Source organism: Thunnus albacares, chromosome 22 (genome assembly GCF_914725855.1).
Source record: "Thunnus albacares chromosome 22, fThuAlb1.1, whole genome shotgun sequence".
Lineage (NCBI taxonomy): Eukaryota > Metazoa > Chordata > Actinopteri > Scombriformes > Scombridae > Thunnus > Thunnus albacares.
This window is the reverse complement of record NC_058127.1, coordinates 10855194-10882286: the sequence shown is the minus strand read 5'-3', so window position 1 is coordinate 10882286 and position 27093 is coordinate 10855194. Positions and strand designations below refer to the sequence as shown.

At 39.8% G+C, this 27093-nt stretch overlaps 3 protein-coding genes and 1 non-coding gene across 6 annotated transcripts in view; 2 read left to right on the top strand and 2 right to left on the bottom strand.

Annotated features, from left to right (window-relative positions):
• Positions 1-77: 77 nt before the first annotated feature.
• The window catches only part of nit1 (nitrilase 1), a 35257-nt gene continuing 8241 nt past the window's right edge, over positions 78-27093 (bottom strand). For 2 of the 3 annotated variants that reach the window (XM_044341543.1, XM_044341544.1), the window contains exons 2-8: positions 26218-26341; positions 3367-3478; positions 2654-2887; positions 2104-2207; positions 1866-2002; positions 1223-1348; positions 78-1061 (exon numbers count right to left, since the gene is read on the bottom strand). In XM_044341543.1, the coding sequence (XP_044197478.1) occupies positions 795-1061; positions 1223-1348; positions 1866-2002; positions 2104-2207; positions 2654-2887; positions 3367-3455 (957 nt within the window). In that variant the 5' untranslated portion in view covers positions 3456-3478; positions 26218-26341 and the 3' untranslated portion in view covers positions 78-794. The remainder of the gene's footprint in view (positions 1062-1222; positions 1349-1865; positions 2003-2103; positions 2208-2653; positions 2888-3366; positions 3479-26217; positions 26342-27093) is intronic. The other variant, XM_044341545.1, reaches the window with a different exon arrangement.
• Positions 4558-8592, top strand: pfdn2 (prefoldin subunit 2). The gene is made up of 4 exons (XM_044341547.1): positions 4558-4687; positions 6068-6156; positions 6851-6974; positions 7278-8592. The coding sequence occupies exons 1-4, from the start codon at positions 4607-4609 to the stop codon at positions 7467-7469; spliced, it is 486 nt and encodes a 161-aa protein (XP_044197482.1). The 5' UTR covers positions 4558-4606; the 3' UTR covers positions 7470-8592.
• Positions 9601-9682, bottom strand: trnas-gcu. The gene has a single exon. It is a non-coding gene; the product is annotated as a tRNA-Ser (tRNA).
• Positions 9672-13569, top strand: b4gat1 (beta-1,4-glucuronyltransferase 1). The gene is made up of 2 exons (XM_044341540.1): positions 9672-11351; positions 11603-13569. The coding sequence occupies exons 1-2, from the start codon at positions 10248-10250 to the stop codon at positions 11792-11794; spliced, it is 1296 nt and encodes a 431-aa protein (XP_044197475.1). The 5' UTR covers positions 9672-10247; the 3' UTR covers positions 11795-13569.

Genomic DNA, 27093 nt, shown 5'->3' with positions numbered 1-27093 from the left:
AAAGCAATAATTATGTTACCACTGAGAAAAAGAAAGAAAGTAACCTACTTGTGTACAACAGCAGACAAACCAAGTGAAGCTTTTCTGATGAATTTATAATCTTTCAGCACAACAGTAGATTATTTCATCACAAAAACTACCGATTCATTTTCATAGATTGATTCATATCAGAGCAGCAATGTTTTACTGTAACCATTTACAAAACCTACATTATAGATCAAAGCATTTCCTCCACTTCCTTATGTTCTTATTACCCAACAGTACCATCTATTGATCAGTATGAGTAATATCATTAACAGACTCATTTGGGACGACTTGAGGTCTGAGCTGATTTTGGAAATGAGATTATGAGCAGCTCCATCTGATGCCAATAACAGTTCACACTACTCTCACTTCATTAAGAGCAGAACAATTACTCCGAAATTAAACCTCCATATTTTTTTCATTAAAAGCTTTATTTGACGTGAGTGTATGCTGCCTTCTTCATACAGTCAACTAGTGTTTCCAAACAAGATGACAATGACTTTGATGCATTTGTCTCCTTCAGACAAGAACATTTCCAACAGTCAATTATCCTTCATGACATGACAGAAACCTAAACAAGTTCAACCTGTTCACTATGAAATATATTGGAATTAAATCCAACATCATAGATTCAATACCTTACTAGTTAGTCATCTCTGTAAGCTGTTCATTTTTATTAATGACGGACAACATCCAGTTCAGTTTATCTTCTATATTCAGACTGTTTTCCTGCCAGTCCGTCTGTCAGTGAAAAATTTGAGCTTTTCTCTTTAAGTCTTCTCCAGACTCTGGTAGAAAGCCGTTGGTCTGCGATGCTGTTGGACCGGCATGTTCCTCCTGGTGCTGGTGACTTTCTCCGGGTTGATCTCCACCAGCACCATGCCTGGGTTCTCTCCTCCGCAGTCGCCCAGCACCTCGCCCCAGGGGTCCACCGCCAGGGCGTGACCGTACGACGAACGCTTTTCATGGTGCCGGCCGACCTGCGCCGCCGCCAGGACGAAGCACTGGGTCTCGATAGCCCGTGCACGAAGTAACACCTGGGAATAAATGCATTTGAAACACATTCATATTGAAGTTGGGTTTCAATGAATTTGTATCTCATAGTAAAGCAAATAATATGTCACCATAATGCTGCCAAGTCACAACTAACCCGATTAATGAAACAAACAGCTTGTTGTCTCATCATAACTCGTCCTACCTCCCAGTGAGCGGCTCCTGTTGCTACAGTGAAGGCTGATGGGTACGTCAGGATCTCTGCTCCGTGCCTCTGCAGAGCCACTGATAACTCAGGGAATCTTAGATCGTAGCAGATGCCCAAACCAACCTAAGGAATCAATAATAATATATCATAACAATAACAACAAAGACGAAATAACAGGTTGGTGTTGACATCCTGAAAGCCAAAACTGAATCTAAAACATGCCTGGATATGGTATGTACTAGATTTGTTAATCAAATGTCAGGATGCTAACATCAAGAATAATTTGAGCAATGATTTTGTTTAATTGTTTGTTTTCCGAATTTTAAAAACAATCATACACAAAGCCAACAAATATTACGGGCCTTGGGTGGTTTAACTACCTGCAGTAGTGTTCCAAACTTAACTTATACAAAGTTAATACAAATTAATACACAGTTCATATTTCTTCCTTTAAGAGGTAAAATCAAGGTGTCTGTGATCACCTTTGTGTCTTTGAGAATATCTGAACCCTTCGCTTCCAACCTTCACAACTGTTGTAGTTTTCTGTGACAGCGGGAGCCTAAAAACTATCAGCCAATTTGAAGAATGAACGTGTTTTTCACAGTTCTGCTTTGATATTTATTGTCTAACAAAATGACACCTTGCCAATTGGAGTTTGGACCGGAGACGAGAGTGAGGGTCCAGGGATGGTGAAGGCACTTTCTTTGAGGGATACACCTTTTTCTGGCAGCTCCACGTCAAACAGATGGGACTTCCTGTAGACTGAAACAATGTCACCTGTAGGTGTAATGACAGTGTGTCAGTGAGAGTGTGGAAATTAATTTGGGTCCGTTTTTAGGAGAGAGTAAAGAAAAGAGATATTGTTGAAAGAAAAGTACCTTTATCGTTAATTATAATGTGACTGTTGTATATTCGTCGGTCAGACTCCCAGTCATGTCCTCTTTCATGAAACCCTCCGAGAGACAGCCACACCTCCAGCTTCCTGGAAGAAAAGGTTAAAATTGCTGTAGAAATAGTGCTGATTTTTCACATCTTCTTCACACAGCACATACGGAAAAAGTAATTGGGTTTAACTTCGTTTTCAAGACTAGACTATAAGCAGTCACCCCTTAAATGTTGTGTCGGTGATGGACTCATAGTTTCACCAACTAATCTTGCTTGGCTACCAAATATTAAGGGTTACAACACACTTACAGAACACAGCTTAGTTACTAGGCTCCAATTACTGCTGCCATAATAAACCATGGAACCAATAATACATTTTGCCTCAAGTGACGTTGAAGAATCAAGGGTCAAAATTCAGTTTTTTTGTTTTGTTTTTATCTGCCCTACATTTACATGGGGTTCGCTTGTGTTGTTGAATGACATCAACATTTACAACATATCAAAATGTTTCTTTGGAACATAAACAGAAAAAGGTTTGTCCACCTGGCCAGCTGAGTGTATCGAGACATTGTGTCTCCTTCCAGGCTCTCAGACAGCGCCAGAGTCTCCTCTCGACTTGATCCGATGTAGTCAAACCCCTCAGGCAGGAACACCATACTGGCCCCTTGCTGCTTGGCTTTCTCCACCAACTGTTTACAAGCAGAGAAGTTGGCCTCTTTGTCTGGAGTGGCCGTCACCTGACAGACTGCAGCCACCGGGTGAGGTAAAGTGGACATCCTGCATGGAGAACGGGTTATTATTGCAGTACATCCAGTGCCGAGCCGAGCAAACGTGTCAAGTCAACTATGGTTGATTATTAACTGTACTAGTTATAATGTTCGATGAATATTTAAGTTCAAGGCTTCATTAAAGAGAAAATACACTCTATTAAATTTACTTTCTATGACATTGTACAGTTTTGCACCCATAGTGATCTTACAGGGATATAGAGACATTTTCTGATGAACAGCTGTAAACTTAACATTTAAATCACTCTCTTTTGTATAGAATATATATGCACCCAAAAGTCACTATTTTAAAAGAACCAGCTCTAAAAAAAAGTGTAAATTCAAGACACAATGTTCTGATTTCCAGCTTTGTTGTCTATTTTTTTTAGGACTTTACTGTTAAAATTCATTTAAATAACACAATACAAGATTTGTATTATAGGTACTGTCTAGAGGGATAGCTATAAACTGTCAGAAGAAGAAACATACCTGCTCTGCAGCTTGATCTTGTATTTCCAAGCTGGGAGGGATGCCAAATACTTTGTAGATGTTCCCAAAATGCACCTGACCGTGAACATTGGTCCAGACAGCGTCACCTCCCCTGTTTGGTCAACGTTAGTGTCATATTAACATTTGGTTCAGTGTGTTTTCTGCTCAGCAGGAAGGATCGGACTGTTTCTTCTTCTTCTTTGATGTTTAACGGCAGCTGGCATACATATTATTGCATTACTGCCATCTTCTGGAGTTAATTAACTCCTACAGTGTCAGGATTGTCATTCTTTTTCTACCAGCCCTGTTCTCTGAAGGTAGCTGATAAAGCATCTTCTGCCGTGTCCACTAGCACCACACTCATGTTCTTTAATCCTGTTCCTGTTATCCCTAATTTTTCCATTTCCTCCATTGTGTCCTTCCTTCCTGACATGTATTTATTGCAGCTGATAACATGTTACACAGTTTCTGGTATTTGACAATGTTCACAAGCACCGGTTGGATGCTTCCCTATAATATGAAATGCTGTATAGATTGCTGTGTCTTATTCTTAATCTTGTTATTACAACCTCTTCTTTTCTGCTTCCTCCCCTGTTTCTTACACTGCCTGCTCTATTTTGAATCATATGTAAAAGTCTCCCCTTTATCTCCTGATTCCAGTGCGGTTGCCACTCTTTATTGATGTTTTCCAACACAATGCCCTTTCTCTCTGATTTCTATATGGATGTCTATGTTTCCTTTCCTAAGTGCTCCTTTGGCTAGTTTGTCCACTCTTCCATCTACCATAATGCCTATGTGAGCAGGAACCATTGACTGTATGACAGGAACCCAAATGTATGTCTCCAGTGCCTTGTTTTATTACTCTTGAGTGTACTGTATTGCAATTGTTTTGAATAGTAAGTACTGGACATATCTGACATAAGACTGGACAGTGCAGACACCAAATCACCACAGACTAGGATTTAGTTTGGTCTCTTTTGTTTGCATATTTCAATTTTATGACTTGGAACTACAACTGCAGTCATATCTGTTGCTGGATCCCGATTCATCAGTAAAAACATGCACATAGTCTGTATATTGCACTTGCTTCTTTCTGATTCTCTGCTGTTTAACAGAGGTTAGAAACCAGCATTAAGGCACACTACCTCCACCTGCTGGACAGCGCGTTTCCACACAGGCAATCACACGAGACAGCTCTACACATCCTGCCCGGGGTCCTTCTCAGCAACACCCTTCCAAGATGGCAGCCAACAGTGGCAGCACGGGTACCAAATCCAGCAGCAGCGCCGGAGGAAAACAGTCCGGTCCATCGGCCGAACAGGTACCATCACCTCCAGCACTGTGCGGTTTAGTCTCTCCACTCTTTCTGGTGGTTGTTTAGCCGTGTCGGGTGAAGCCAGAGCCGCCAGTCTGACCCCCCAGCTAGCCGATGCTAACGTTAGCTTCCCTATCGCCATCATCTGGCTAACATTGTGCTTTCTCACCAGAAATTATTACAGCAGAGTCACAAAAAGGGAACTGTTTACTGCTATTTTCGTGTTAAAAGGTTCAGTCACTGGTTTATGCTCATGAAAACCTGATTAATAGGACTTGTAGTACATTTAATTTAGTTTACGTCTCTAATGGGATGGTGGGGTTTGGTGGATGGGGCTGCCCAGTTGTGAGAGAAGCTATTTTTATCACTGAAGACCACCCAACCCCTCTTTAACTAGACACACCAAGTCTCAAAGCAGTAATGTTACAAGTATTCAGAGCTTATATCTGAGCAAAAGTAGTCTTATCACAGTGTGAAAATACTCCACCTACAAAATCAAAGTCCTGAATTGAAAATGGTATTCGAGTAAAAGTGCAGAAGTAACGATCACTTTCATTATTCACTCGACCGACTAATAATTGAAGCTGAAGGTATCAAAAGCAAAAGTACTCAAGCAAATCTGAGCCTGTCAGAGTCTAATATAGATTATTATAGATTATTAAACTGGTTGTATGTTTTGTGTGTAAAATCTTAAATCTGCCAGGCTTTCAGACAGTGAAGTATATGACTCGAGTTAAATACCTCAGAGTCGTAATTATTTAGAAATGTAATTAGTTTCTTTCCAACTCAGTCTTACAGTGTTTATTGTGCGTTGAAATGAATACTCAGTGCAAAATTTTCTGTTCGGCCAATTTAATTGTCAGAAATCAGTTTTTGGATTTACTTAATCTGTACTTACTCGACTGATTAAATTGTTTAACAATTACAAATTACAATCAAAAGCTATTTAAGTTCATTAGTCTGAACAACAGCCATAGATGCTGAGTACTGAATTTTAGAGCTAAAATGATTGACAGAAAATTAACTAGCCTACCATTTTTGATAAATTTAATTGTCTAAATCAATTTTCAAGCACAAATTCAAGCTTCTCAATTGCAAAGATTTGCAGCTTAACTTTATCTTATGTTATAATAAACTGAGTATCTTTGGGTTTTGATACTCACATTAATCTTTAGATACACAATAGAGAGCAGCGAGCAACTCTGCATGTGGAGCTCTACCAAAAAAATCATGTCACTCCTTGAATAATTCAAATTAAATCATTTGATTATCAATATTTGTATTGTTTCAGTCCTACAGTATTGATTCATAATAAGATTACTGTGTCATATGACTTAAATCTGTATGTATGTGTGTTGTTGCTAACTGGGTGTTTTTGTGTGACAGGTGGTGGCAACATTTCAGAGGATGCGTCAGGAGCAGCGCAGTATGGCCTCTAAAGCTGCAGAGTTAGAGATGGAGATCAATGAGCACAGGTCGGTAGCTGATGTTCACACTTCGGCACTGAGATCTAACGTCTCCTCATTTCATAATAAATCAACAGTCTGATACTGACCAAACCATTATAGTGCAGTTTACAAAAGCTTGTACTGACAATATGCATGTATCCCACTTCTTATTCACCATACATCTGACCTTCTACGTCATATAAAATCCAGAGATCATAAGTTAGAGTTGATTTTTGAATTACAGTTACCAGACCAGATAACTAAGTAGATATTTTACACATTACTCAACTCATTCATGCATTCATCTACAGCGGTGTGGACTATTGTAACACACTCTTCTCTTGTCTGGTCTTCCCAAAAAAGACAGTTAAACAACTTTGGCATATTCAGTTCTAACAAGAACCAGGAGAGTTGACCACGTTGTTTACACTGGCTTTTAGTTAGTTATAGAATCACTTTTAAAGTGCTGCTGCTGTTTTATAGATCTCATAACAACCTCAGGCTGTAACTGATATAATAATTTCAATTTATGCAATTTTAAATTAATTTTCTTTATTATTTTGTTGTTTTTAAATATCATTCTAATGTATTTCTTTGCCTTATGTAAAGCAAATCTGTGTTTTAACAGTGCTATACAAATAAACTTGGATTTTTTTTAGACTTTCCTTAGATGTCTGGATGGAACAATTCTGACTTTTCAGTGTCACTGTTTTCCATCCAGCTTAGTAATTGACACCCTGAAGGAAGTGGATCCTTCGAGGAAATGCTTTCGTCTAGTTGGAGGAGTGTTGGTGGAGAGGACGGTAAAAGAAGTTCTACCAGCCTTGGAAACCAACAAAGAACAGGTAATGGATGAGAAAAAGAAAACAAACAAACTTATACGTTATATTTTTCTTAAAACATATTAGCAAACTTGGTGACAGAACATCAAATATTAAGGATTTAAATGTTAAAATTGTCTTGTAAAGGTAACAGACACATACCTAGCTATGCTAAACAGCTCACCAACAGTTTCTCCTAATACCTGCATATGTGTTGAGTCTTTTATATCAGTAATAAGTGCTTTCTTTCTTTCAGTATGTATTAATTTAAAACGTACATATTCCATTAAGAACGACAAGTCTCACACTCCTTTCTTGTCCCCACAGATTTCAAAAATAATCGAGTCCATCAACACACAGATGCAGACGAAAGGGCGGGAACTCACAGAGTACAGGGAACGCTACAACATCCGGTTGGTGGGAGAGGGCGAAGGAGAGGCACAAGCCCAGTCAGCTGCGTCCTCCAGGGACAGCGAAGGAGGCGGGTCCAAAAGCGGAGCTGGCGTTTTAGTGTCGTAGTTTGTAATGATAGAGGACGACAGTAGGGCTCTAAGATTTCTGCTACATTGAAATCATAGTTGGTGTCACAAAATCTAGGTTTAAATATCAAATCACTCTTCACAGGATAACTGCAGTTGGAGATTAATGAAATCTCTGCTAAACATAAAGCATTTGGTATTGAAATCATTTGTATCGGAAAGAAACTAAAACGTATATGATGTAAGATTGGGGATTTGTGTTTGACGTTGGTGTGTGCTAAAATTAAGGGTGTTTGTCATACATTTGCCTTATAGTAAAGCTGATCTTTAAATGTTAATTGCTTAAAATAGTCTGACATATATTCAGGAGTTAAGTTAAAGCCTCTGGACTTTTGTTCGTCTCACCCTGTTGTTTACACGTGATCACACCAAGTCAAAATATTTCACTGTCGCCAATTTATAGGTAATGCATTTATTCTTCCCATGTGAGGCCATGTTGCCAAGGTGATGGGGTGAAAGTGCAAAAAAACTGGAAGTGCACGCAGAAATTAAATAACTAGATCACAGTGCATTATTAAGTAAACCTGCCTTTGCATTTTTTTAAACTTCAGATTTTGGACTAACAACGTCAAATTTAGGAAAAATATAAATGCTGATTTCATAGGGCCCTAAAATAGGTTTAAGCCGCATAAAAAGTCACCCCTGCCAAGACAGAACAGGTCCTGGGAGGCATTTTGACATTGCGTGTCTTGAGCATGAACAAGAGATTATACTGTAAACCCGTCACTATTGATCAGAATGAATCTGTCAGCTTTGTGCTCCCTCTGTTTTATTCACGACTCAGAAAACTGTCTTCACATTTTGGCCGTGCACTGAAAGGCTGCTGGTTTCTATTCATAATGGTGATGTAAGGCCATTTGTGTCTAGTATTTACTGACCAGTGAGTGTTACCACCACACTTGAATAATAAAAGCCTGTCACTTAAAACACAATAAAACTTGTTAAATTAGTTTGGAGTGTAGAAATGAATTTGTTAACGCAGTCTTAACTGAGGAAATGCCTCCTAGGACCTGAGGTGCGCTGTCCACACTGTTCATGTAGTTGTAAGGACAAAAATGTTTGTTTTTGTTAATGGTCATGAATTAAAGAATGTCACAAATGTGCTTTGTTGTGTGATGTCTTAAATCTTTTGTTATGGCACATAACGCTTAACGTAACACATAACCCACTGTTCATAACCGAACACATCTGTAACTTTTTCCCCCCCGAGAGGTGAAACCCATTCAAGCAGTTTTCCATGTGTGTGTTTGGTAGACGTCTTATTCAGATAGCAAAAATGTAACAATGGTGCATGTTGACTGCAAACAATGCAGTCAAATCAAATTGGGATTGATCGATTTCCATCTTTCTTTCTGCCAGATTTGTACATGTGCATGAGTAAATAAAAGATGAAGATCTAATAGATATTTTCCTATAGCCACAGCTTTGCAACATCACCTGATGTTATTTACAAGAGGCTTAATTCATATTCACAAGTGGGTGATAAAGGCAGGGGGAATGAATATCTTGAAGTTATTTAACAGTAACAAAACATGAGGATGTTTTAATTCTAATAAAGATAACAGCATAAAAGCACCCTATGTATTATAGGAGAGTACAGTAAGCATCCCTTGAGCAAGGCACTTTCCCACTTATTGCAACACTCAGGCTCTTAATTATCTGTCTTTAATTGGAAGCCCTTCTATTAAAATATATTTGCTCTGGATGGGAGTGTGTATGTAGACAAGGGTTGCATTTAAAGATGTGCAGCTGTAAAATAGCAGCCACTTGCTGTTGTATTTTTGTTTTCTGTAAAAAATAACAATAATGATAATAATAACAATAATAATAAATGGATGTTAGACAATGTTAACAGACATTCCTCTTAGAAGTTTTTCTGGAATCTCAAATTCATATCAAAGATGAAAGTAAAACTAAAAAACTGCACAATGACATATCAATCTATATAAAGGGACGTCTGTAAGGAAACTTGCATGTGGATATGGTATTTATTCAACCGATAAAAAGAGTAAATGGGATCCAGCAAGAGAGTATCCAGATATTTTCTAAAAATAGTATGACTATTCAAGTACCAAATCATCTACCAAGAAAAAAAGATGAAAAGTAATTGCCGACGAGGATGGGATTCGAACCCACGCGTGCAGAGCACAATGGATTAGCAGTCCATCGCCTTAACCACTCGGCCACCTCGTCTTATGGACTCCCATACACAAGCAATTTATTTTTTATAGAAGTTATTTTGCCATTTTCTGTGCTTACCCACATAAACGTCGCTCTCATATATATACACGTAGTGAAAATACGTCTTTTTTCTAACCCTTGAACGTTGGTTAGCATTAGTTGAGCTAACAGCTACAAATGCCGCGAGACCAAATTCAGCGGCGCCTTTATTCCCGACATTACGGTTATTACGCATCGACATGCGCCGCTGTCGCAGCAGCAGCAGCGCAGAGAGGTAACAACCGTGATGTGTTTTGATGGAGATATCTGATACTGGATCGCTTTCGTCTGTTTATTCGTGCTGTCGACGGCCATATGAAAATCTGGGGCAACGTTGCCACTAAACAGGAAAATATACGGTCATGTATTCGTTGCATTTCCATCCGTATTGGCTGCAGTGCTAGCATTTAGGTAGCAATGTCGGTAACGTTAGCTGGGACGCTTGGACAGAAATAGCCCCTCAAAGGAAACAGCAGCTTGCTCCAGTGTTTGGACCTGCTTTGTGTACAGTAATCGGCCGCTTTGCAGTTGCTCTGGTATGCATCTCTCCAAGAAATGTTCCGCCTTCAAAGTGGTGCTGAGTGCTCTGCTGATAGTGGCGCTGCTGCAGCTCATATACCTTTCCTTCTTATCCAAGTTTCACGGTAAGCAGCAGCGGTACCGATACTCGGAGCTGTTTGGAGGCTCAGGATCCAAGAAAAATGGGCACCCCGAGAAAAATTCGCGGAAGGAGCGTCTGAGGTACTCGCTGTCTACTGGGGGCATCTTCGACAACAGTGGTCAGTACCGCGTGTACAAGAACTTGATCAAAAGTGATTTCACCACTAATCAGAAACCAGGGTCCGACCCTAGCGCCAATGTCCTGGCTTTAGCCACACACACAACCATCAACAACCTGCATCACCTGGAATCTCTCCTGGAAAGGTGGCAAAACCCTCTCTCTGTGGCCATATTTGCACATGGGCAAGATGTCAAGTTTGCCACCGCTTTGGTGTATGCGCTCAGCTTCTTCTGTCCTCAGATCCAAGCCCTGGTGGACTTCCACTTGGTGTGCCTCTCAGGAGAGATGGCAAGTTTCCCTGAACAGGACCGGGAGCACTTTGCAGGCCTTGAGGACTGCGCCTCTGTGTTCTCCAGACTGGAGACCCACAGGGATAAATACAAGAACTATGCCATCAGCGGAAACATCTCCTACCCCAACAACCTTCTTCGTAATGTCGCCCGAGGTGGCACAGAGTCCTCCTACATCCTGGTCATTGACATCGACATGATGCCCAGCGCTGACCTGCATCACCAGTTCCTGGCCATGATCATGAGGCGTGAGCCGGCCAGTGACGAGGTATTTGTCCTCCCTGCTTTCGAGATCCGCCACGCCAGGAAGATGCCAGCCACCAAGGCGGAGTTGGTGCAGCTCTACCAGGTGGGTGAGGTACGGCCGTTTTATGAAGAGCTGTGTCCTCGCTGTCAGGCGCCCACCAACTACTCGCAGTGGGTTAACAGCCACGTCAGAGGGACGGGGACCCTGGAGGTCGCCTACACACTCACCTGGGTGGACCCCTGGGAGCCTTTCTACATCGGGCCCCACACTGTGCCCCTCTATGATGAGAACTTCAAGCAATATGGCTTCAATCGTATCAGCCAGGTGGGTTTAATTTGAACATTTAAGTGTTTTTTCTGCATCCAAATTACTTTGTAAACGTCTGCTCACAGACTCTTCTCTCCTTCCTGTGCCATTTCTACAACTTTGCCCATCTCCTCTCCTCTCACGGCCTCCTCCTGACACTTTTAACCTCGACCCACGTCTTTTAACACATTTCATCTCTTCTTGATTCTCCTGTCACTCATCACCTCCATGTTTGCCTTCTCATCAACTCTTTCCATCCCCCCCCCCAGGCCTGTGAGCTCCACGTGGCGGGATACAGGTTCTCGGTTCTCAGCTCTGCCTTCGTGGTGCACAGGGGCTTCAAAATCCAGGGGGAGTTCCACCCCAAGAAGGACGAGGAGAACAAACGCAACCGAGTTCTGTTTCGCAGCTTCAAAGAGGGCCTGAAAACCAAATACCCGTCCTCCAACAGACGATGCTGAAAAAAAAGATGAGGACTCTTGTGTCCTGCTGGCTTCGGTCTCAAATAAAATAAGTCTTCTGCTGACATGGACATACGTTTTTCTGTCAGCATAAGAACCCAATTTTTTTCTGTGATTTCTAGTGGTGCAGTAGAAGTTTAAGCTAATCCAGCTCTTTTTTTTTTCTATTCCCTCTGAACATGAGCAGCAGTGAAATGTTCTCTGGGGATTTCTGAGAGCGTCCTGCTAGTCAGGATGGAAAAGAAGAAACAAGCATTATGGACTTTGCCTAAACACTGTTTTAAAGCAGTGGCCAAAACCACATTACACAACGGTTTATTTGCTTAAATTTAGACAGCATTTGATAAGATTTTAATGTCAAAGTGTATGAGAAACATAACCCATACTTAAAGTGCTATTTCAAGTCATTTAGGGCTTGTCCAGACACAAGAACAGACACAAAAACGGCACTGCAAGACAAGTCCCTACATATTCACTCAGAGAGCTAGCATAAAAAACAAAAGTACTCATTTTACAGTATGTGAAATGAAGTTTAAGGTTCTATATTTCATGACAGCTGATCAAAGGTTAACGTGTCTCTGAAAAGAGAAGCCTGGTTCCAAACCTTGAATCACTGTCTGCATAGTTAAATTTTGTGCCAATCAGTGATGTGCTGCGGCCACCAGATGGCAACAGGCACTTGAGCGTTATGTGCACAGTTGCAGTACATATAATGTAGGCTGAAGTGAGTATTACAAACACTACAGCAGAACACAGGGATTACACAACATCAGTGTTGTTTGGTGCTCAGAGGGATGTGATTTTTACTCTGCGCCACAGCTGTCAGCACATTTCTGTGTTTAGTTTTCACTATCCTGTGAGCGCTTGTCCTTGCCGCAGACTGTCTAAAGAGATGACTCACGCGTAATGAGGACAAGAAAGCACAGGGTAGCTCTATAAAGACTTTATACAACACTAGCTTTTTTTGCCAACACTGTGGAGAACTACTGTATTATAACACTGAGGATCTGACACTGGTAGTCGACTTGATTATCTGGGGTTTTTTTCCACCTCTCTTGAAGTAAACGATGGGGCCGGTGGGCTACAGGTGAAAATGTAGCATGGTTATAGTGAGTAGACATATTAAAATACTACATAATCACAACATAAACCACAAACAAAAGCATCCTGTGTTGTCCAAGGGATTGCTGTGGTAATGCGTATCAACACTACTAGTAAATAGCAAATTATTTATCATAAGTCTTTAACCCACTGGTACATACAGTATTAGACCTTGACTACCACTCTTCTCATGTCTGCTTAGTGAAAATGCATATCCAAAATATGTTTGGTTACTTTTAAGTGTTCAATTGTCATGTAAGTATTGATTTTGTAAAGTTTTAAATGGTTTTACTTCTTTCCTTCATCACTTGTCATGTTTATGATATATTTATTGTGAAATGTTTTCCTTTAACTGGAATTGGTTGAACTTTTTTTTTTTTTTTTTTAACTACCCCAAGCAGGAAGACTGTAGCACGAAACTGTGTTCGGTTGCACATTTCAGAGTTTTTGTTTTAGAACCACTATGAAATCGTTTTATTTGGTATTTTGGAGTGAGATACATTTCAACAAATTATCTTGTGTGATGATGTGGCGTGGTGCGTTATTTCTCATGTGTCTTTTCCTGATTTGAAAATGCTTTTTTTTTTTGTATTTATTTTTTCTTTTGTGTTCACAAAATATAATGCCTGATTTGTATTGTTGGAGTTTCTATTAAACCAACTGGATGACTTTTATTTGACCTATAACATTAATTCACACCAGTTTTGGGTCATTATATAAAGGTAAAGTCTCTGTTACAACCACTGAATAACATCCTTGGTCATCAGAAAGCTCTTTGACCACCTGGAAATGCACAAATCCAATCAATTAACTTCAACGGAGGGATTTGTAATGACAACTAGGAGATGCATTTCCTGCAGAAAACGCATGTGAATGCTAACAGCTGAAATAAATCACAACGCATTGCTGAAAATGCTACATACTTGTTCAGCATCCTCAACTGTACAACTTTCCTGAGTTTGGTTACCATGGAATATTACATTTAAGAAATTTGGCAGATAATAAGTAGTATGGTGGTGTTTTACTAATGGCCACAAGATGGGGCTACTGGTGCCATGATTCACTATGTGCTTCAACATTCTCATGGATAACTTGTGTACCAGTTTCATTTTATTAAAGACAACAGAGTTGTAGAAATATCATGTTATAATATTACAGTAGCGCCACCTGTGGGTACAATTTTAGCAAATATTACATACTTGTGCAGTGTGGCTGTACGTACACAACTGAATTTAGCATTGAAGAGTTTTTGCCTGTTAAGTGCATCAGGCCACACCTTCAAAAGTTTGGTGACCAATTACAGACAAACGGTAAGTGATACCCAAAAACAAACTCATAAGTTTTATTCGGAGTTATCTAAATATGATATGTACTAGGTTTGTTGAGGATTAGATGAAATCAGGGCCAACAGAAGTAAAAAAGTGTGTTTACCAAAAAATACAAAATGGCAGAAATTTTTTTTCGGGCGCAAACGGTCGTAGCCTATATTAGTCGAATCAGCATCATCCAAGGAACACACTGTAAATATTGTTTTGCCACCCCTCCCTCGTGGTTCATGAGTTATTTGCCAAAATGTAAAACATGTAATAACTGGCCACATGCTGGCGTTATTGGTACCATTTTTTAATATGTTAAGCATTTTCAAATGGGACAGCTGTCCATGAAGTATGAATACTTGAAACACTTTTAGTTTTTGAGATATGAACTTTCAAACATTCTTCCCATAGATTTTCCATTATACATTTTAATATTTTTAAAAAATATATGTAAAATCACTGGAGTATGCTAGAAAGAAGAAAAGTAATAGCATAAATGTCCTTAAAGAGCTGAACTTTTTGATATTTGAATGGTTCTCTGGAAGAATGCAGAAGTAGTTAGCGAACGGAAAAAGTACAGAAGAATAATTAAGATTTAAAGAGCAAAACTAATGTCAACACCATTTCCCATAGTATCACTTAAATAGGAGGTAAGGACGCAAAGAAGCTCAAGGCAGGACAAGAACTATAGCATCTTATGTCTCAGAAATATGTTCCAAACTTGCATATTAAAGTAGATTTCACTGATTTTATCTGACTTCAGGTAGTAATTTGTAGATTGTAGTGGGTCATTCACAGTAAGAAAAACAAGATATCAGTAGGAGTATCATTCACCGACCACTTGACACAGTTGACATTAACCTGTGGTGTAACATGGCTTAAGATGGGGGTTTAAAGGCATCCCTGCACCAATAGCATGTGATGGGTGATTACAGGGTTAGCCAGGCCAACATCCAATTAAAAGCTCCTATTTAGTAATTAAGATCTGTATTAAAGAAGACTTCAAGGAGTTCTCATTGAGGCTCCTGTTTGATACTGATGACTGAATTACTTCTGTAATTGCAACAATACATCTACACCAGCTGAGCATGCAACTAATATCGCAGACAGTAGATGATGCTATTAAATATCTCTTCATGACAAAAGCTAATTTACGAATGTGGACGAGAAAACTAAAGAATCAATTCAATATCTGTTTCCGTAGCTTTAAGGTTGCTCAAGTGTTGATAGGTGAGCCGGCCATCTGTTAGTAAAGTAGAGCACTTGTGACATTCGGCACTTGACGACTGTCCGAGGCACTGTGGCATTTCGTGGCTAAGCCTGCATTACCGGGCTCAATAATGAGCCAGGCACGCGAGAGCTACTAGCACGCAATGCCATACTTTGCCTTTAGATCGGCTTTCAGTGGACACACCTAATCAAGTTGTGTGTCGTTAGTAAATATCTGGCACTTTTGCTTTCTGGTTCATCTATGACACCTTCCTCTTCAAACATGTGCTCTTACTTACTGACTTATAAGCAAGTCCTTAATAATATTTTATTGATTTTTGAGGAGGAACATCTTCATACCTCTAAAAAAGCTTTGTATCATTTTGTTGTCCAACTTAAAGCTATATGCAGACTTTTTCTCACACGTAATTATTTTCTTGCAATGTAAATTCCACAAAGACATCAAGTTTCATCTATCCATGGTGTTCATTTTCCTATTGCCCACTCCTCCTGCCCCGGGTGTTAATAATGTGGCAGAAGGTGCAGAAATGTTAGGAGGGGGGGTGGCTTGTGTGGATCAGGAGAGGCAGGTTTGGTGAGGTAAAGTGGGGTTTATCTCGACAGCTTTGGGGAGTGAAGGCTTATCTGGGTCAGAGAGCTTTACGACATAAGCAATTAGGGCTGCCCTCTCTTGTGTATGCTAGCAGGAGGGAGGCCTCCCGCCATCTAGATTAGCCGCCCTGCTAAGGCCAGGAGAGCTCCTCGGCTTCTGGACAGTGGAGGGAACCAGCTGGAGGGCGAGATAAGCAGGCTATAGGGGGTTCCTCAATGGGGGGAGGAAAGGTGAGGGTGACAAGAGCAAGGGGTCAACATACAGGCGTTGTAGTACATACAGGCCCTTCTGTATGGGTCAGTGAATGGGTGAGTCAATGACCCATACTGACCCATGCTGACCCATAATGATTTATGAATTTACAAAGCACTTTCCTGCCGACAACATCGCTAATTGTTGCTGAAAACCACAGCATCTCTTTAATCTTCTGTCCTGTCTGTGTGCCCCTCTCTCTTCTCCCCCTCTCTCTCCCTATTTTCTCCTCCAGTCCCCTCTTGTCTCTCAGGAATCTCTTGCCTTGCCTCTTGGACCAGCTTCCCTGACTTTCCTGAGGTTTTGGATCTGGTTCCCTATCCTGCAGGACTTCAGCCTCACCCCATGTCGCTCTCTCTCTGAATGATGTCTTCATCCTTCTCTCTCTCCTCTGTTAATAATGTCTTTTTTAATCTCTTCTTCCGTGTATGTGATTGGTCTGATGTGAGTCTCCCCTGTTTGCATGCGTAGTCTGTCTTCTCCATGGTGACGGAGGTCGTGTGGCTCAGGTCCTATTCTGTTCTGGTGGCACCTGGAAGCCGCTTGGCATCCTCTTCATCACATTCTTATATATATTATAATTTTGTTAACTTGTTCAGTGCTGTATTTTGTAATTTGTGTTCTATTCTGTAGACAAATCTATTGCATGTCTGTCCGTTCTGTCATTTCTTTTCCCCCATTAAAAGGTTTTTTTTAGGGAGTTTTTTTTATTTGAATCAAAAGTCTAAGGACTGTAAAGCACCCTGAGGCTAATTTGTGATTTGTGATATTGGGCTATACAAATAAAACTGACTTGACATGACAGGAATTTGCTAAATGAAACGCGGGTTCAAATGAATTGGTTGCTTGTCCACTGTAGCATGTTTAACAGCAGTTTGAAAAGAAAAGGACTACAGAGGATGTTTATGTCACTCGGCTTAACATCAGTGATTTCTTCGAATGAGCCAACTTGACTGGAAGGATTTACAAGTGATTAGGCTAAATGGTTTAGAGAAACGGTTGAGGAGATCTTTACATATAATGAATAAATTATTTGTTAACTGAAATGTCTCAAGGGGGATTTAACATATATCAGAATACTGATTTATGAGGACATTACAGTTATATAATGGTGTATGCAATTACTTGCATAGGGTTTCAGTCGTTCTGTAACAAATATGTCACTCAATAATAAAAGTATGACTGAGTGAACATAGTGGAAAAGTTCAGGCAATCAATAAGATCAGCATTTTAGCTTGAACCACCTAAACTGTCCTGGTAGGAGAAAAGCACCATCATCCTTGCAGGTTGAACCAAAATTCTTCACAAATACTGCACAACTGAGGTGCACCATTTGGTTTAGAGGGGTTACGAAAAATTTGGGGCTGCAACTAACGTTACTTTGAATATCTGATAATCTGTCAATTATTTTTTATGATTGATCAATGAACTTATAAATCAATTAAATGTTAGAAAATAGTGAGATCGCAAGAATTACTAGTTTTATCTGGCCAACTGTTCATCACCCAAAGCTACTCAGTTTATGATGATATAAAACAGAGATAATTGCTGCCAATTTTCTGTCAATTGGCCAATATTCATTGACTAAATCTGACTTCTTACGTTACTAAAACCATTATACATCTACACATCTTGCTCTCAATGTTCTGCAATGCCCTCTTTTCCTAATTCACTCCATCTTGCTCCCCTCCATAATCACCTCTCCTCTTCTCTTCCACGTACATCTGGTGTGTGATGTTGCATGTTAATTACATGCAGGTTTGATAGCCAGAAACACAGACACAGTCTCTCTTGATGAGACGATCACAACAACAGATTGGAACCACACGCTGAGCATGTCCCTCTCTGTGATGCAGGCATCCGTTTCACTTAAACAAGTGACGGCTTAGCTGCCATCAATGCCAGCTTTGGGAGAAGTTTACCTGTCTGATTACTGAAAAAAGCCTCTCAAAGCAAAGGGCACGCATATCACCCTGCCTCTAAACCTGGTGTTCTTGGACGCCCAGACTGCCCGCATTTTAAATGTATCCCACTAAAGCAAGACTATCCGGGCTGGAGGACAGAAGTAATGAGACGTGACACTGCCCGGGGGAAAGAAAAGGAGGCCTAACAGATATAGGTAATCCTTCTCACCAAGCTAACGCCTCTTAGCCTCCCACCCCTGCTGTCACATGAACCCAGAGGGAATACCTGCGACACGACATATGTACGTACACAGAAACAAAAACCACAAACACAGGTGAGTAATCATTAAAAGTCCATCATGCAGACATAGGTTATGTAATGCTCTACTGCAGGCAAATCAAAAATACATAGTGTACTGTACAAACACACCACACAGTGAAGCAGATGTTCTCAGCCACTCACTCACGCATACACACACACACACACACACACACACACACTTAAAGCGACTGCGGCGACCACAGTGAGTTAATTCTGCTTCGATCGATACACTAATACAAGGCTCATTCATTGCATTCATTCGGTAACAGATGATGGAGGTTATGATACAATTGCCCCCCTGTTTGCACAACACAAACTGGGTGTATGCCAACAATGTCACAAAGATTACTTGAAGGACTTCAGTGATATTACCGTGCCTTACAACTGCAGCGATATAAAAACAAATAAAAGATGGATTAAGAACACTTACTGTAATGTAGTTAATATACTTAATATAGCGGTTACAGTACAACAGATTAAGTGGGATTTATATGACAGATTAAACTTTAGTTGAGCTGTCACATGGCGTATTCTCAGCTCTTGTATCAAAGGATCACACGACATGACTTCAATCAAAATCAATATAAGCCAGTCCTGAGGGTGACAGTATTTGTTTTCACTACTTTTTGAGAAATGTCTTGCCGTCATAGTTTGTAAAATGTGTTTGCAGGTGCATCAAAAACACTCCACAGCTGCTACCATCATCAAAGTCTTTGGGTGAATAAAGGCTAAATATGAATAAAAACTGCACGAGAGTTAAAATAGCCGGCAGAGTCATGGATGTAAAAGCTGAAAAAGCATCAAAATAAGTACTATACTCAAAAAAAGCCAGTATGTATATTAATGTTTTTGAGTATAATGCTGATGGACACTACTGTCCCATAATGCAATGCATGAAAAAATGGGGGAGCAGGAGCTACTTACACCTGTACATAAATTAAAAGAAATCTCTAAAGGGTCAAAGTGTATTGAATTCTTGTATAGTAGCAGCAAAATACTATGATACACTATAAAAAATGTATCTGTAAAAATGCTTCATTAACATTTGACAAACCTAAATTCTACACATAACTGCTTTGATTGTTCAATCTAGCAGTAACAAAAGTATTTACTAGCATGTTTGTGTTTTACGGCCGTTGGGATTGTAAAGATTACACACAAAACTTTTATATTAAGTGCACAAGAATTAGTGAAAATGAGAGTTGTGAGAGAAAGAGCAGGGTTACAACATGACAGGCACTGACAATACTGACGACAGCCGTGACTCATTTAGCGCGTGGTTTCGACGCGTGAGCGTCAGCATCGGCACTGCGCCCAGCAAATTATCTCGTTAAGGGTGTAAAATAAATTAAGGGTGTGTTAAATGCTCATTAACTTAACTTTAATTTAGTTTCAGATAATACCCAATAGAGCAAAGAAATTAGTACTTAGTAGTGTTTATTTATTTACTATATCCTTAAGCACCTCCTAAGTGCAGTTAATCGTCTGTTGTCTAACCGCCTCGCCACAATGTGTGCATATTTTGGTCCGTGTGAAAGATGATCTCCCATTAGTTAGTGCAATCAGGGCTCAGGAGTGACATATGTTGACACGTTTCACAATAAACAGGGGGCTCAGTCCGCATGTCCATCCCCCAGAGATGAGCCGATACAAAACATTAAACACTGTGACCACCGTAGCGGTGTGTGTCTCTCTTGTTCTTCTATTAGCTGACCCCCCCCTCCAAACACAAAAGGTCACCAACGGGCACATTTTTTTATCAATATCTTAATATGACCTGGCACCTTTCAAAAGTCCTGCCAATATTAATATTTAAGACATATAAATCAGATGCAGTATGCTGTAATGGTGGATCCATTTGTCTATAACAGTAGGTACGTGATATTAGTTCACTATACTCTATGAACCAAACAATTATATTTAACTTTTTATGGCTGTGGTTATTTGATTGAGTTGGAACTGACACACTGCATTTTGTTTTACTTATTACATTGCAAAAGTTTTGAGTGTGGTGATTTTTACAGATGAGCCTGTGTTTGGTATGCTTTGGAAAATAAACAAACTCTTTTGTTTACCCAGCTGTACCATGAAAACTGTAACCTAAAACCAAACCACGACTCAAACCAGTTTACCACTACCCCTCTATTGCCCAAACATTTTCCCTTTTTTTTGGATGTCCATCTCATATTTATCTGAGTTCCTCAAACATTTATCTTTGTAATTGTAGAAATATTTTAAATGAAGTTCACTTGAGCACATATGGCCTAAATTTACACTTCACTAGATGTTGCAGTTATATTCTGCTACTGATGTGTTTACTACACTCTACTGACCATCATTTCTCTCCAAGGAAACTGTCATTTTGGACACAGTATGCCCCAAATCCCTCCACACAATTGTTATACAAGACACTCAAGGGGGAACACACCCCACTCTGCACTTGGCGGGTCATGAAAATTATCAACACGGACATGTACAATGCCATGTTGCCGCCTTCCCGCTCAAAATTAAAACGACACATTATCCATTCAATGCTTCTTCCCGCCTGACAGCTGAGCTGTCTTCCTGTCAAGGCCCTGACAGCAGCAGAGAGGTCGAGGATGCGCTGGGCAGGGCCGTCCAGAGAGGATCAGGGGGAGGTAAGTCTCCAAAGCAGGAATTAATGAGCATTATAGTATTAGGTAAGAATAAGTCCCACCTTAAATCCCTCAGGATTCCTAAACAACTCCACAACACCTGTTACATATGATGATGGAGGGAAACAGAGGAAGAGGAGGTTTTTGTGACAAAATCTAGTGAGCCTCTGAAATTTAAGCGATCGTGCAATGAGACACACTCGTCTACTGTGTCTCATTGAATCATGTTAAATAGAGGCCTATCAATTCTTTTTAATCACACTTGTGCACAATAACTCTTCATAAATGTTACTTTATATGTAGTTTGTAGTCAAAGTTGTACTTTTAACTAAAAAAAATGTAATTTTCCCTTCAATCAAAGCCATACTGAATGATTACAGGAGCCAATAAAACATGTAAGTAGCATAATAACTATGAAATGAGTCTAAAATCTAAAATGTCTTGTTCCTGGCAGTACTTACAGTGACAAAAAATTGACTGGACAAAATCTAGAGGACAATCGATCCGAATAAATGTTATCCTTGATTAATGAGTGGTCAGAGAGAGTCCCTGATTAATTGAATGTACTGGACAAATCCAGTGAGGTGGTGACTCACTGACCTCCACATTATTCATTTAAATCCTCTCACTTTGTTCAGCTTTTAATCCAGTAAATTGTGCAGCAGTCACTCAGTGTGATTTTTTTAAATTTCACAAAGGCTAAAAGACAGCTACAGAAGATGACGAATGTTAAGTCACTTATAATAAAGCCTCCATCTGTGTCTTTGAGCGAAACACTGAGTCTGTAAACGGTCTGATGTTAGTTCAGCCTGTTACATCACCTACTGTGTTACCCAGACAGTCAGCTCTCAGTATTCAGAGCTCTTGGACCACAATCAGCAAACAAGAAAACAAATAATCCAGCGCGAGCAGTGATTTGCCGGGCTATTTTTTTAAAGGCTTAAATTAGAGTTTGCCAGCTAACCGTGAGCTTGTGGTAAGCTGATCCCTCAAACAGCGAACATGATACTGTCTGAGGGTGGTTCATTATCTGAAGGGAACAACGTCCCAATCCACCGGTTAATGATACCTGGAAAGAACATCTCATTACACAAATAATCTCCAGACAGCTTTTCACTTCACTCCTCGAAGTGTAAAGGAGCTTGTTGCTCTGACTCACTTATTAATTCACACGGAGGGGATTTCCCCTGGAAAGGTTGTAATGTCAGGAAACCAGGTAGTGACACAGGACTACAGAAGAAACGTATACTAATGCCATCAGATCTACTGACTTCTAAAAATGTCCCTCTGGGTTCCTGATACTTCTTAAAAAGCCTTAAGAAGAAATAAGATCTCCTGAATACTCAGGAATCCACCTGATAGAGTCCTTTTGATTTCCTCACACTTTTTAAGAAATCTTGAAGGAATGGAAAATGCCGGGGGTTGGATGGTGTATGAAACAAGACTGGGTCAAAACCTGGTGGTCAATGTGTGAAACTGTGGCCAGTTTGTTACAGGGATAGTCAGTGATAGTGTCTAGAATGTGAATTTCTGGATAATTAGTAATATTCCCAGTAATATTTGTTGGTAAAATGTACTGAGGTAGCTTATCACATGACATGGTTGAGCAACGTTTGAGTAAAAAAAAAAAAAAAAGGTTATAAATGCAGTTGCAAGAACAATACTTTCCCCTCATATCTTGGGATGTTTGATTTGAAAGAGAACTTAAACTTCAAATCCAAACGCGTTGCTGAGCGTCTCTCCTGCCGGCTGCTGACAGCGCTGTCAGCTGGAGAGTCAATCACACCGGACAGTAGAGGAGGAGACGGTAGAGACGCTGTTATGTTACTGTTACCTGTTTAAACAGGAGTTCAGCCGACTTCACTGCATTTAACACCACAGCTGAGAGCGTCAAGAGTTCAGAGCAGGAAACACACAGTCGCTCTGCGTCACGCTGCTGTCCTCCGCTTCCATCATCTCGCGCCGATTCATTTTGAAAGAGCAACAGCTAATGGGGAGACTACAACGCTTGGCCGGCTGACCAATGGTATAACTTCATCACTTACTTACACTCACTCATCCGACATTACTGATCTGTGGCCAGTCCAGCCACTAAAGGACCATGAAGCTTTATGTAAAAGTTCCACAAAACTGTTAAGAGTTAAAAAAGTTTTCATCCTTTCACTTGTTTTAAAAAATAAAAAAAAACAGACCTGACTCGGTTGAATTGACTGTTTAAAATCATACTTACAACGTAGGCAAATATTTCATGTGATATCCAATACGGACACATTTCTGACATAACGACTGAACATCTGTGCCAATTTGAAATGAGGATTTCAGTCCAAATACAGCCTGTTTGAATAGACACCGTCCACATTTGATTTGTATTATGAACAAATGAAACGATTAGACGATTCATCGATTAATCGATCTAAAGAAAATTAATCAGCAAATGATTGATCAAGTATTTAAGTAATTTAAAAAAAGTTAAAAAAATTCCAAACATTTTCTCATTTCAGCTTCTCAGTTGTGAGAATTTGCTGCATTTCTTTGTCTTATGTGATAGTAAACTGAATATTTTGGGGTCTGGACTGGTTGGTCAAACAAAACAAGAGATCTGAAGAAACCACCATGGACTTTAACACATTCTAACAGGAAATTTTCAATATTTTATTTTTTATAGACCAAAAGATTAATTAATTAATAGAAGAATTCATCAATGACGAAAATAATCTTTAATTTGCAGACCTATAAGGCTCAATATACTTGTTACTTTGGCTACAAAGTTGCTGTGAGATTAGGGTTTAACGTAACACTAATCTTGCCAGAGAAAAAAAACACTCTTCTTCTCCAGGCACTAACAGAAAAAAATGTCAATTAAAATGATTTAGTTGGGCATATTAATGGTTAAAAATGGTGACAAGTTTCACACTCATGAGGTTTTTTATCAGGTAGGAGATCACTGTAAAAGACTGATTACTCCTTATACTCTATTTAGAAAATTCACCAGAAGTAAACACTGATCTGTTTTATTCTGCCTCATGAAAGAGCCAAAACTGACCATAAATTATAGAGTTTAAGTGTTGCTTAGGAATGTGAATTGAATTGTCATGATAATTCTGTTTATTATAAGTGGAAATGATTTATTTAATGTCTGGATAGTAAATTCAGATCTATATCATATCTATTCTATTAATAGTTTAGAAGAAAGTCAACTAAGCTATGAGTGAAACAAAAAGGTTTTTGATCATGTAACATATAACATAGGCTTTTAAAAAATGGAGAAATACATGGTGGACATTTCCAAATGTTCCATTTTTGAAAAACACCTGGTAGGATTTAAATTGAAAACTTGACTGGATATGGAGAAAGTTAATAAACCATCAAAACCAGATGATCAGATCTGTACCCATCTTTGGCTTGTAAGTTATTAAATTACTGAAAATTTAAATATGAGTCAAATCGTTTTACCTGGCTGGTTTTCTAAAGGGTTTTCATTTATTGTAAATTTGTTTTCTCCCTTTTACCTCAGACCTCCTTTTAATGAGTCAAAAATAATTAGTGTTCATATAAAATACAAATTTCAAGCTGATTCATGTTCACAAACTTTGCACTGACCTCCTTTAGGCTCCCATAAGATCCCCAAGTCTCTAATATTATGCAGACTATCTTGATGGAGCACCTAAAACACCATGGCCAACACTGTTATTAGATATTCATTGAGATCCAGATATTCATTCTACTGCTATTAGGTATACTAGATATTCAGATAACAATATATGTGTGTCAAATGTATCTATTCCCAGCTAACCTTAGCCGTGATGTAATTTAAACCTCTACTTGCTTTTAAAGGTTTTAATGAAATCCCCTCGTCAGTCGCTGAATATGCAGCACGCGTTTACTTTATGTCACCTGTGTCTATTGAATCAAGAGATCTCCATATATCTCTCTTCTTCTTCTCACCCCACAGCGATGGACGGGGAAGTAAATTTTGTCGTTTGTATGGTGAGTGTCCCCGGCGTGCGCTGAGAGGTAAAGCTAACACACACAGTATGTTGGGGACGAGGGGAGGGGAGGACGCAGGGGGATAGTCCTGTCTGAGAGGATACTGCTATTGAGTTGCAAATGAGCTTGTAATTAGCCCCTACATATTTGCCTGGAGGGAATTAGTGTGTGTGTGTGTGTGCGTGTGTGAGTCATTGTGTGGTTTTTAACCCATTTTTCTCAGAATAGGAGTTGACGGTGATAAGCAGATAATACTAATTACTTCTCCTCCCAATTGCTTGTTAATTGTGCTTGGTGTGGATTTATACAGCATGGTAATACCCCCCATTCCACACACACACACACACACACACACGCACGCACGCATGCACACACACACAGATGCATGCCCCCTGCTTTGCCTGTTGGCAAAATCAACAGGTCATCTTTTTAAGCAGGAGGCTTCTGTTTAAGCCACTAATTAATTATGCCAAGTGGGGCTCTATGGGTCCAGCCAATCAGACAGTGTGTGTGTGTGTGTGTGTGTGTGTGTGTGTGTGTGTGTGTGTGTGTGCGCATTCATTTGCAGTTGCCAACAAGTATTTTCAGTCGGATCTTGAATTAAAACACAATACAGTAACAAAAAAATACATTCAGTGGAACTAAAGGTTTATATCTGTTGAATAGAGAATGTGTCTCTACAACACCTGATGTGAATTAAATTCATTGAATTATTACAGACAGCACTTGTTATAGTTCACATTATATTATACTAAATCTGGAAGTGGGATTTTACAAAAGTGTCAATGATCCTTTGTCACCACTGCAGGGCTACAGAAGGGCCTCCATCTAAACCTGATTGGGGATCAAGCCCTTCCCAGAATCACAAGACTAGCAAACATAAGCTGTGTCCCAGTTCCTGGGATGGATCCCCTAAAGTCTGCATTTAAAGGCCAATCCAAGGCATCGGTTTCTCAGTTTGTTCTTGTTAGCAGCTTGGACATGTTAATCATGTTAATCATTGAGATGGAGCATTGTCCTGTGTTGAGGATGAGAACCGCTAAAGGGAAACTTCCTGATTGTAATCTTGGAAATTTGACTCACAGAGTTAACGAGCAGCACCTGAATGGTCCGTTAGATTCGGTCTCTGCCATTTGGCATTCAGGGAGGTTCTTAGAAGGATCCGCCATCATCATGTGCCACATCCTTTGGAGGATCCAGCCGCTCCCTGCATTGGGACACAGCCAAAAAAAAAGACACATTCATGCCTTCATACACCTCATCCAACCTGCATGTCTTTGGATTGTCAGAGGAAACCCATTAAAAAACCAGGAGAACATTTGGACTCCACACAAGTGGAATATAATGGAGCATTTATCTAAAACCTACCATATAGGGTTCATTTTCCCTTTAAGGCAGCTGCTAAACATGCACCTGTACCAATCAAAACATTTATTGCACCTATTAAACATCCATTCAGTGGTCATATAAATAGTTTTGAGCGTTCATTTAATGCATGTCTTGTCATTTTTGACACAGAAGTGACACAGAACTATTTTCTGCACAAAGATGCCAGTTAAGCATCATTAAAGTAGCAGTGAAAGGAGGTGCCATGCTGACAAAACATAGACAAGACGTAAATACATGAAAACAGCATCAGACGATCAGCCTTGAGAAATTGTACATTTCAAAATCTTGTGTTTTACAAAGATATATAACCAACCCCCAGACCCCCACCCCTCCGCAAACACGTACATCATCTGTTCATCCCATCAACCATCTTATCATTCCTCTTGTCCTAACGGCTTGAGAGAGCTTAAGCAGATTTTGGTTCAGTCTGCCCTTAAAGTGTTAAACAGATTGGGTAGTGGGGATTTCTTGTAATGAAGGTGAGCGTGTGTGTGTGTGTGTCGTGGTGGTGGTTGGTGGCGCAAAGTGTCTGAAACTTGGAAGGTTTAGATAAGCTGTGAGCATGATCTT

What these genes read in the sequence shown, in the direction of transcription:
- pfdn2 (XM_044341547.1), top strand. Translation starts at nt 4,607, where the DNA reads ATGGCAGCCAACAGTGGCAGCACGGGTACCAAATCCAGCAGCAGCGCC. An exon ending in ATGGAGATCAATGAGCACAG is followed by an intron (nt 6,157 to 6,850) that starts GTCGGTAGCTGA and finishes TTTTCCATCCAG; the next exon opens with CTTAGTAATTGACACCCTGA. An exon ending in TGGAAACCAACAAAGAACAG is followed by an intron (nt 6,975 to 7,277) that starts GTAATGGATGAG and finishes TTGTCCCCACAG; the next exon opens with ATTTCAAAAATAATCGAGTC.
- b4gat1 (XM_044341540.1), top strand. Translation starts at nt 10,248, where the DNA reads ATGCATCTCTCCAAGAAATGTTCCGCCTTCAAAGTGGTGCTGAGTGCT. An exon ending in GCTTCAATCGTATCAGCCAG is followed by an intron (nt 11,352 to 11,602) that starts GTGGGTTTAATT and finishes CCCCCCCCCCAG; the next exon opens with GCCTGTGAGCTCCACGTGGC.